The sequence below is a fragment of the Phoxinus phoxinus genome (assembly GCF_949152265.1).
Source record: "Phoxinus phoxinus genome assembly, chromosome: 18".
NCBI lineage: Eukaryota > Metazoa > Chordata > Actinopteri > Cypriniformes > Leuciscidae > Phoxinus > Phoxinus phoxinus.
In genome coordinates, this window is record NC_136893.1 from 30406122 (window position 1) to 30418415 (window position 12294).

General features: G+C 41.8%; 1 protein-coding gene across 4 annotated transcripts in view; it reads right to left on the reverse strand.

Annotated features, from left to right (window-relative positions):
• Positions 1-1143: 1143 nt before the first annotated feature.
• The window catches only part of raf1a (Raf-1 proto-oncogene, serine/threonine kinase a), a 77281-nt gene continuing 66130 nt past the window's right edge, over positions 1144-12294 (reverse strand). For all 4 annotated transcript variants that reach the window (XM_079589172.1, XM_079589173.1, XM_079589171.1 and 1 more), the window contains 2 exons: positions 11565-11699; positions 1144-2486 (listed from right to left, as the gene is read on the reverse strand). In XM_079589172.1, the coding sequence (XP_079445298.1) occupies positions 2346-2486; positions 11565-11699 (276 nt within the window). In that variant the 3' untranslated portion in view covers positions 1144-2345. The remainder of the gene's footprint in view (positions 2487-11564; positions 11700-12294) is intronic.

Consider the following 12294-nt stretch of genomic DNA (forward strand, 5'->3'; position numbering starts at 1 on the left):
GGATGCTCTGACGTAGATCGAATGCTTGGTCTTTTTTAAAACTTTATTTAAAGCGGCCGCAAAGCAAACAAGAATGTCAACCGTTATTTTCGCAGAAAATTGATCGATGGAAAGAACTTAATTATAGTGACATGTTTGCTAACGAAATTAACCAATTTAAAGCCGTGTGTGTGGTGTGGCTTTTGGGTTCATGGTTAAGTGCCATTCTAATTTGCATTCCCGCTGAAAAACAAGCGCTCTAGCACGAAAATCTTGCCTATAAATAGTGTTGCGTCCCTTCTTATCAAATTCAAATGATTAACCTTTCCTTTATTTTGTTTGGGAACTAATGTGGTCGGAACCAAAGTTTACACTGCGTTCCCTGGAATCCTCTCAAACGGAGCAGTTCTACATTCCGATTGGTTGCCGCCAAACCGCGTCATAGCTCATTACCATAAAGTTGACCTGACTTCAACTCTCCTCACCGCTCTCGCCGTCCAAGACGCGCCGCGCCGCCCTCACCAGAGCTCGCCGCCGGCTCTCATTGAAAATGAATAACTTCCGGCCACTTTGACGCTCTCGCCGGCGGCGGTGTGAACGCACAGCCAGACTGAAGATAGCCAGTATCATACTTTCATGTTTTACACTTCTTGGTGCAGATGATGCATTGTTGCCACAATGTGATGAATGTATCCATGTTTTACCAATATGGACTCGTACTTTGTACTGGACTTCGGCTGGTAGTCACCAATTCACTAAGTTGGCAATACTGGTCTGCACTGACAGCCAGATAAAAGCCTCTCCCCAGCAGAAAGAAAACGCAGAGGGAAAGGGAACGCTGGTTTTGATTTCTTCCATGTGTGTATTTTTTACTTGGAAAGCAATACGATACACCGAGTACTCAAATGATTCTGTTTTCTTGAAAACATCTTCTGGTCTCTCCGAGAACCACTGCCCTGAGTAGTAAAGCTGATCTTTAGCCACACAAAACACAAATGAGGGATTCACACGCAACTCACTAAACCAACAGCGGTCAGCAGATGCTCAAGGAGAAAACACACGAATCACAGTACGAGAACCCATGATCTGTGTAATTGTGTAATTGTATAAAGCCTGTAATGGATAAAAGAGCATTAACCCAGCATAAGAAGACATACAATGATAGAAAAGGGTATTTAACTTAATTTTATTAAAATAACTGATTAACAGTATGTACTCTATACATATCAAGAACACCTTCAAATACTTGACATCACAAAACTGATCTCAAATTGCGTAAGACAGTCACATCTTGAACACCACTCAATGGCAACTCAATACTGACTGAATTATGAAGCTCTTTATGTGTGTATAATATATAAACATCATCGCTCTTTGAGCATTCGGGCAACATCTTTTCAAACACACAAAAATGAGGGATTGTAGCAAATTTCTTATTATCTAAAGTCCCTGCATTCGTCTCAGGCTTGCAAACAGAAAACAGCCTTCGTTTCTGAGAGCATCAGAGGTGTTCAAGCCACTGTCCTGCAGAGTTCAGCTCCAGCGCTAACACACACACTAACACACACACACACACTAACACACACACTAACACACACACACTCACACACTCACACACTCACTCTTCAGGATCAGTTGGGCAGGACAGCAGGGTTGATGTGCTCTGAGTGACAGTATGAATGTATCTCTGCATGTGAGAGTCTGCAGTCTGGTGTCCGTAAAGGCCGTGGGGCAGCGGTCTGGTGTCCGTAAAGGCCGTGGGGCAGCGGTCTGGTGTCCGTAAAGGCCGTGGGGCAGCGGTCTGGTGTCCGTAAAGGCCGTGGGGCAGTGGTCTGGTGTCCGTAAAGGCCGTGGGGCAGCGGTCTGGTGTTCGTAAAGGCCGTGGGGCAGCGGTCTGGTGTCCGTAAAGGCCGTGGGGCAGCGGTCTGGTGTCCGTAAAGGCCGTGGGGCAGCGGTCTGGTGTCCGTAAAGGCCGTGGGGCAGCGGTCTGGTGTCCGTAAAGGCCGTGGGGCAGCGGTCTGGTGTCCGTAAAGGCCGTGGGGCAGCGGTCTGGTGTCCGTAAAGGCCGTGGGGCAGCGGTCTGGTGTCTGTAAATGCCGTGGGGCAGCGGTCTGGTGTCCGTAAAGGCCGTGGGGCAGCGGTCTGGTGTCCGTAAAGGCCGTGGGGCAGCGGTCTGGTGTCCGTAAAGGCCGTGGGGCAGCGGTCTGGTGTCCGTAAAGGCCGTGGGGCAGCGGTCTGGTGTCCGTAAAGGCCGTGGGGCAGCGGTCTGGTGTCCGTAAAGGCCGTGGGGCAGCGGTCTGGTGTCCGTAAATCCCGTGGGGCAGCGGTCTGGTGTCCGTAAAGGCCATGGGGCAGCAGTGTGTGCTTCAGAAGACCGGCAGCTTCATGGAGGCCAGTGTGCCGGAGCTGATGTCTTCGCTCTGGGACGCCCTGTGCAGAGAGGGCTCGGACGCGCTGCGGTTGATCTTGGGCAGCGAGTGTTGCAGGAGCTCAATGGAGGACAGGATCTGTGGACACGGGTGACAGAAAGCCATCAGAGAGTGTTATTTCCTGGATGATGTACATCCAGCCGGTTGTTCTCTGAGAGTAAACCCGACGGGGGATCAGGATCAGCTCTTCTTCAGCCTGAGGGGGTTTATTCTGAGATAACACCGGCTCGATGTTCATCATCCGCTTATTACACGGATACTCTCTTGAAAAACTAAACCCAGCTATAATTATTGTTTAGGTTAATGAGCATGTTAAAATGCTTTAAGGGCCATTTATTGTGTATGGGAATGACAGCTTAGCCCAGTTATCATTTGCTCATGGAAACAGAGGTGAACAACGATGTGTTTATATTTGGTTTGTATTTGCACTTGCAAGTTTCCAATAAAATAATTCTCATTGTGTGTAGGTGGGGGTGGTGGATGCCGCTGAGCATCATCGCTGCAGATCCAGTGAGAAACATGCAGATTCAGCGCAGAGTTCTGTTATAAACCACAGACATCAGATCATACAGCGCTGACGTGGAACCAGGAGAGACACTCATAGACTACTTTCAGTCCACAACATTCACCATGGATATAGGCTAATGTAGTAACTAACCATAACTATGGTATACTAATACTTCCAGCACTTCAAAACTATAATATTATTAGGGGCCAAGCACTGAAAGTGCGTAGGCACCTATTGTTTCTGTTCCCGTTCCTACTATTATTATTATTATTAGGGGCCAAGCACTGAAGGTGCGGGCACCTATTGTATCTGTTCTGGTTCTTATTCTGCTTCTTTTTCTTTTTCTTTTTCTTTTTCTTTTTCTTTTTTTTCTTCCGACTGGGCGTCTATGGCAGCCTATAGAACCGTTTGCGGGAAACTTATAAAAATTGGCACAGTGATAGAGGACAGCCTGAACTATCACCATAGCAAATTTGGAGTCTCCAACTCATTCCCTCTAGCGCCACCAGCTGTCCAAAGTTGCACTCATGTTTATGCTAATAACTTTTGAACCACAAGGGCTAGAAACAAAATTCTTTTTTCCTCTGATTCCTGAGCTCATGACGATTCGACTCCACCATATGACGTCATTTTCCGTCATAATAGTTTTCCCGCCATTTTGAATTTTCCAAAAAACCTACTTTTTCGAACTCCTCCTAGGCCGTTGCTCCGAATTTAACGAAAAATGAACCAGATCATCTCCAGACCTTGACAACCAAAAGTTATGGAATTCAAGTTGATTCGAATTACCGTTCTCGAATACCGCGCAAATAAATTTTACGTAGCGCTTGCGAAAACAGACGTAAGGCCGTATCTCCACAAAGCTTTATCGGATTCAGACCAAATTTGGTACATGTCATCACAAGCATGACTTAAGGCTACATGCTGCGTTTCGGCGCAGCGCCACCTACTGGTCCGGAGATATAAAGAATTTATGTTTTTGCTTATAACTTCTGAACGGTTTGTCCAAAAATCACAAAAGTGGTCTCGTTAGATTCAGGGCGTCGTGCTGAGTTGACTGATATCCAATTTTCCCATATCGGCCATTTTGGCTGTCGGCCATTTTGAATTATGTGCTAAAATGCTGTATTTTATGAACGCATGAACTTATCGTTACGAAACTCACTATGGGTCATCAGTACAACGCCCTAAAGGTACTCAAAAATTTATGAGACAGCGCCACCTTTTGGTCAAAAGTTATAATGAAATTTCCAAAAATGCTAATAACTTTTGAATAAATTTGCCTATAGTAATGACACTGATCTCAATAGATTCCTTGGGTTATGCTGAAAACATAGATACCAATTTTGCCATAGTCAGCCAAACTTCCTGTCCGCCATCTTTATTTTCTTTTAAAACCTACTTTTTCGAACTCCTCCTAGACCGAACGTCCGATTTTCACCAAAATCGGATCGTGTCATCTCCAGACCGTGCCGAGTGAAAGTTATGGATTTCGTGTCGATAGACGAAACCGTTTTCGTATACCGCAGTGGCAAATTTGAGGCATGATGCCAAAATGACTATTCAGGCTTTATATCTGCAATGCCTTGACATATTGACACCAAACTTTGTATGTGTCATTGTCACTTCACTCTGACCACATCACATCAGTTTCGTAACTGCGCCACCTATTGGTCGAAAGTGATAATCATATTTTTAGTTAATGTATGTGATTTTTCAACCATTTTGCCAAAATTCTTCTTTAAATGTCTTCAATTGCTCCTAGCTGCAGTTGGTCTCACACTCCCAGCCACTTTGGCATGTCTTGTCGTCTTGCTTGCGCTTGGCCCCGGTGATTGCTGCTTGCAGCTATATTTCTTCATTGTTCCGACTGGGAGTCTATGGCAGCCCATAGAACCGCTTGCGGGAAAGTTATGAAAATTGGCACACATATAGAGGACAGTCTGAACTATCACCATAGCAAATTTGGAGTCTCCAAATCAATCCCTCTAGCGCCACCAACTGTCCAAAGTTGCACTCATGTTTATGCTAATAACTTTTGAACCATAAGGGCTAGAAACAAAATTACTATGCCGACAAAAATTTATGGAAATCAAGTTGATTCGAATTACCGTTCTCGAATACCGCGCAAAATTTTTTTACGTAGCACTTGCGAAAACAGGCTCAATGCTGTATCTCCACAACGCTTTATCAGATTCAGACCAAATTTGGTATATGTCATCACAAGCATAACCTGAGGCTACATGCTGCGTTTCGGCGCAGCGCCACCTACTGGTCCGGAGATATGAAGAATTTATGTTTTTGCTTATAACTTCTGAACGGTTTGTCCAAAAATCACAAAAGTGGTCTCGTTAGATTCAGGGCGTCATGCTGAGTCGACTGATATCCAATTTTCCCATATCGGCCATTTTGGCTGTCGGCCATTTTGAATTATGTGCTAAAATGCTGTATTTTATGAACGCATGAACGTATCGTTACCAAACTCAGTATGGGTCATCAGTACAAGGCCCTAAAGGTACTCAAAAGATTATGAGACAGCGCCACCTTTTGGTCAAAAGTTGTAACAAAATTTCCCAAAATGCTAATAACTTTTGCATACATTTGCCTATAGTAATGACACTGGTCTTAATAGATTCCTTGGGTTATGCTGAAAACATAGATACCAATTTCTTCATAGTCAGCCAAACTTCCTGTCCGCCATCTTTATTTCCTTTTAAAATGTACTTTTTCGAACTCCTCCTAGACCGAGTGTCCGATTTTCACCAAAATCGGATCTTGTCATCTCCAGACCGTGCCAAGTAAAAGTTATGGATTTCGTGTCGATAGACAAAACCATGGTCGTATACCGCAGATGCAAAGTTGAGGCATAATGCCAAAATGACTATTCAGGCTTTATATCTGCAATGCCTTGACATATTGACACCAAACTTTGTATGTGTCGTCGTCACTTCACTCTGACCACAACACAACAGTTTTGTAACTGCGCCACCTATTGGTCGAAAGTGATAATCTATTAAATCATATTTTTAAGTTAATGCATGTGATTTTTCAACCATTTTGCCAAAATTCATCTTTAAATGTCTTCAATTGCTCCTTGCTGCAGTTGATCTCTCACTCCCAGCCACTTTGGCATGTCTTGTCGTCTTGCTTGCGCTTGGCCCCGGTGATTGCTGCTTGCAGCTATATTATTATAAATGTTATTTTTAACCCTCTGGGGACCAAAAGCGCGCCGGCGCGTTTTGCTCGTGTTTTTTTTTAGAGATGCAAAATAAACTCAAAATGCTCTGTTAATTTTGATCTTTCATTTTCGTGTTATACATCAATCGATCCTGTTCAGTTTCTATTTTTTTTCTGTATACTCACAATATACGCACAATGAACTGAATTTGAAACGCGTTAGAAAATGATCTGTAACTCCGCGAAACTGCAGTCAAACAGGCAAACATACCCACGGGCATAAAGCTTGAGATCGCATCTTTCAAATGAAGTAATTTATATAAAAAACAAATATTCTCAGCTTCTGTAATCTGTATGAAAAGAGAGCGATTCCAGTCGAGCTCATTACGAGCTCATTGACTTTAATTCGCTCACGCCTACTGACGGAGCGCGCTATTCACAAGATAATGTGTTAAGCCATCTATGCAAAACAGGTAAACGCCCCCAAGCAAATGCTTTAAGTTTCATCATTCAGTCACCTGCGCGTTGGGAAGATGGCACGATACAATAATATTCTTCAACTTTTTTAAAAGGAATGGAGCTTCATCACTACCTACGCCTGCAACTCGGAGTGCGCTTAGCAACACATTCAGAAATCAGAAAGAGTAAGTACATATTTACCCACTATTATTACAGATATTTTACAGATATTTTCCCAAATTAATATGGAAAATATGTCGATTTCTAAGGCCAAATTAGAACCTGGAATTGATATTTTCCCCGCAGTGCTGAATGAGAAGAGCCATTAATATTATTACTATTGTTTTCTAAGTCGGCTAAAAAACATCTCCATCTCCGCTGTTAAGCAGATGCACTTTTAGAGAGAAATGCTCCTTTCATACGCATTACATAATCATAATGTATTAGCTTTCTATTCGAATTTGTTCATTTTAAAGTGGACATTTCAAGCTTTAGCCTACATAGCCTATATTTAGTTTCAGTTCTCGCGCTCCAGTTCACGGAGATCATGAAAGCACGCCTGATTGTTTTATTTTATTTTACAAAAAAGCACAACGCTTTCTTGTTATTGTGAGTTTACACAAATAAAAGTAGTTGCGAATAATGTATTATTATTTTCTGTATGACCAGAAATGATAAGAGTAGTAGGCTATTTTAAGTTGTTTCCACTGTTGATAGGAAAATGCAAGTGTTCACGTCCGCGGCTCCGTGCCATGTAGTGCGCGCTCCACACTCCACACAAACCCTTGGATATGCGTCAAAATCTTGTGTTTATTTGTGATAATCTTAGCCCTGTATTATTATTGTCTAACCCGTATCATGAATGACATTTGACGAATTGCTTTGTTCCTTTTTTGGATAAAAGCGTCTCTAAATATGTAGCCTAATAAATGTTTTAATAATGATGATAATAATTATTATTATTATTTGCGTACACGGACCCCAAACACACCGCGTCTTCTAAGTCAGGTGACTGTAAATGCGCAAAAACTGTTTCCATTGCAGTTTTGCTAAATATTCCTTTTTGTACAGTTGGTCGCAAGATTTGTGTGCTTTGCAAAGGACAGCTTGGTAAAAGGCAGGACACACCTTGGAAATGCCAGGCATGTAATGTTCACTTCTGTCTTCAGTTGAACATTTAGTTCATCCACATAGAGGAATTACAATAAAACAGATTGAAAAACAAAACCTTTGAATCTCTTTGTTTAGGCTTGCCTCATGATGGGCCATTGGGGGAGTGTCTGTCACATCCCGGGTCTGAATCTCATTAATATTGATGGGCCATTACCACTCCTGCATAAACCTCTTCTGACAAAAAAACGGTCTTACAAAGTTTAAATCAATGTATTGTTTTATGTGAACGATTAGGCAGGATGTTGTTCACATCATTTTGAAGCCAGAACTCGAAGCGACAGCATCCATTAGTCAAAAGTCTCCGGAACACATATTTAGTATGCGTTTTGTGGTCTATTTCAGCAACTTTCATTTTTATTTTTTCAATAACCACGCATAAACATTATTCTCTTAAAAATACAAACATGTACATACATGTTGCTCACATATTATGGTAGCCCCGTTTGTGCTATATAGAGTGAATTTACACCTTTGCCATTAACATGTTTATAAATAACTGAAAAAAGCACAAATGTCAGGGCATTTAATAATAATAATTCATTACATTTATATAGCGCTTTTCTGGACACTCAAAGCGCTTTACATAGAAGGGGGGAATCTCCTCAACCACCACCAATGTGCAGCATCCACTTGGATGATGCGACGGCAGCCATATTGCGCCAGAACGCCCACCACACACCAGCTTACTGGTGGAGAGGAGACCGTGATGAAGCCAATCAGTATATATATAGGAGGATGATTAGGAGGCCATGATGGACAGAGGCCACTGGGCAAATTTGGCCAGGATGCCGGGGTTACACCCCTACTCTTTCGAAAGACATCCTGGGATTTTTAGTGACCACAGAGAGTCAGGACCTCGGTTTAACGTCTCATCCGAAGGACGGCGCTCTTTTGTCAGTATAGTGTCCCCGTCACTACACTGGGGCGTTAGGACCCACACAGACCACAGGGTGAGCGCCCCCTGCTGGCCTCACTAACACCTCTTCCAGCAGCAACCTGGTTTTCTCAGGAGTCTCCCATCCAAGTACTAACCAGGCTCAGCCCCGCTTAGCTTCAGTGGGAAACCAGACTTGGGCTACAGGGTGATATGGCTGCTAAAAAAATGTTTCAAAACATCCCAAGGGCCCCACAAACACCTTGGTCCCCAGAGGGTTAATGTGATGACAAACACATTTTTTGTTCATCCTTCCACAGATTGTCCTAAAACTAAAAAAATTAAGATGTAGGAAAACTCTTATTTAAACACTTATTTAAAAATTAAAAATACATTAAAATACCATTGTAAACAGTTGGATGTTTATTGGCTATTTTCACTCCCTAATTTTTTTTTCTCACTCATTTTGCTTTTTAATGAATATTAAGACATTATGAATGATAATAATTCAAGGTAATTTCATCTACACCCTAACTTAAGCTCAGTGCTTTAGTCAGCCCCAGACTCTCTGCAGAAGTCAGTGGCTCCGGTGCTGCGGCCCTCAGATGTTAGTCTGGAGCCTGTGAACTTAAAACTGCACATTGTAATATCTGTACGTTAAGTCTATTATTAAAGATTTTGTCAGTATTAGTTATTTTGGGGGAAATTTGAATAACTGCATTGCAAGCTGATTTTACGGTGTGCCCCTAAATGTTCTGTTTGCGCTGCTAATATTTCCAGTCAGGGGCCACAGCGCTCCTAGTACAAACCGTTAGTCTGGAACCCTGGATATAATTCATACCCGCACTGGGCCTTTACCCAGAGGACGTAAACAGAGATGTGGATTGGACGATGCGAGCTCGACTGACGTGACCTGCTGGATCTAACGCTTCACTTCTCTTCGGCTGAAGACATCTAGAATGGCCTGGGGTGGGTAAATAATCAGGACATTTTCATGTTTTTCTAAGATTATCCACTGACGGCAGCATCTAGCCCAAAGTTGACTGGTACTCGCGGAAATGCACTTGAAACGTTTGCTGTATAACCCACGATTAAAGTCACTGAGCGGTCAACGCTGCCTGTGTGTTCCAGCGAAGGAAAAACATCATTCTGGTTGGCTGCCATCTCTACTGATGTAATCTAATATATATATTTGTTTTACTCATCTTGCTCATTCTTATATATGTGAAGTACACTGGCAGACAAGCAGCAACTCTGTGTCGTCACTGATGTAGTGTCATGTCTGTTAACCCTCTGGGGTCTAAGGTGTTTTTGGGGTCCTTGAGATGTTTTGACATGACCTGATATTTGTATTTTTTTCAGTTGCTTATAAACATATTAATGGCAAAGGTGTAATTACACTCTATTTAGCACGAACATGGCTATCATAATATGTGAGCAACATGTATGTACACATTAAACAATAGATTGATTTACATTTTGTAAGACACTTTTTGTTTATAGTCTGCAGGGGGGCGTGAATGATCCAACAAGGTCATGAATAATGTCCTCATTCACACCTGAAGACAAAGACCTGCTAATGCTGCATACTAATGAGCCTTTCATTCAGGTGTCACTGAGCCACAAGAAAGAATGCAAAGACAACACACACACACACACACACATATACACACACACACATATATATATATATAATTACTACAGAATTGGTTCAGAGTTGGAAACATCTTGAAAAAATGTGTATTTTTCCACAAACTGTGTAGGCTTGCAAATTGTATAATATCCAAGGTAAACATTTCTAGTAATTGTGCAGTTAATTCTCATTCGTATTTTCAGAAAGTTTTGGATGTAGGCTATCCTCTCCCCAAATTTGTCACTAATAAAACACAAAAATAATTTAAAGAGAAGGCTTATATTGATCTTTTAAGATTTTGTTTGCACCTTGTAAATTAGGTTTTGATGTGGCAGTAAAAACTTTATAATCTATCCAAAACGAAATGTTGTCTTTCATATTTCATCTGTAACATCGTCTTTTATAATATATATTAGGGCATAAATGTTAATTTGCAGTTTAATATGTTGCTTATACAAAGACATTTTATTTCAACGTATTCAGTCGGTTTTTACTCATCTCAGTAGGCAATATAGATATTTCATTCACACACACAGACATGCGTGAGCTGTAGTAAACAACAACATGCGTCTGTGCCGTTCATTCATTCAAACACAGAAACGCGATTCAAATTTAAACAGTCTTTTGCGGTTTACAGACACCATTTCATATCGCGATTAGAACAAAGCACTTACTGATGATCTGCAGCTGGATCCGTTGTTCGGCTACTCCAGCACGTTTGAGGTAAAATCTCCAGGATTATCACGATATTATTATTCCTCACAGCGAGTGTGTTGTCCAGCTGTTGTGGGCGTTCACTGGTTTGCATGTGTTGCTTCAGATCTGCGTTTGAATAGCGCACGCTCTCGATGGGCGTGTCACATTAGCAGAGTAATGAGCTGCCAGAACCATAATGAGAACGGCTGATCTCTCGCTCTTTATATATAGATTACATAAACAGAGAATATTTGTTTTAGTTTTAAATTAGATAATTTAAAACTACACACTTAAATGATTATAGAGATATACATCTCATGTCTGAGTGAATAGTATTCGCTGAGTTTTGTTTAAGTTTAGAGACGTTCTTCAGAAAAAAAGTTCACGGAGACGGAGAGGCAGAAAGCACTCCCTGTTTACTTTCTTTATTTTACAAAAGCACAATGTTTTATTTCGATTTTAAGTGAACCCATAAATAAGAAGACATTTAACCGTTTATTTTTTCATATTTCTTAAGCCTGTATGACAAAAAATGACGGGAGTATTTTAAGTCTATTTTGCTGCTATGTGAAAAAAACGAGGCAAACGCGCCAGCGTGTTTTTGGTCCCCAGAGGGTTAAAGGAACGCAAACACACCTGAGGGAAGAGAGGCCTCTCGTCTTTGGACTTCTGGATGCAGTCCGCCACCAGTCTCTTCATGGCTTTAGGACATCTCTTATACAGCTTACTGAGGTCCGGGGACAGATATCCCCGACCCACCATGAAAATGATCTGCATAAAACAGTAACACAGAGCTTGAAGCACAGGAAAACACTGATTCGGCGGTTCACTTCTGAAAACAACAGCACAGCGTAGCCATTTATAGTAGGACTTCATGAAATAATAGTTAAAGGGCCTGTCTAGTATGCCCTTTCACAAAGAGTGTGTTTTTGGGGTGTACTGGAATATGTTTTCATGCTTGATTGTTCAAAAAATGAATTATTTTGCACATATTTTACAGTATTACAGCTCCTCTCTCTCCAGTCTCTCTCGAACGCCCAGTGTGTTGTGCTTGGCAGCGGTCAGCTCGTGTTAGCCGCTCCATAACCGCGAGCTCTTGTCAGATGTAAATGTTAACAAACCTTTCGAGTCGGTTTCAGACCCTGGCAATGTTAACACAAGAGGATTGTGCAGAACGATATCGAGCGCAGACTTGGATGGGTTTCACAGGACGTTTGGAGTGCTGTGCTTTTTTATTTCTGATAGATTATAGATACGATGTTATCCATAAATTAATCATATTTGTCGGAAAACTATGGTAATACAAACAGTAATCGATCACAAAATCATGGATCATTTTCCTAAGTGGCGGTGAACCGTCTTACAA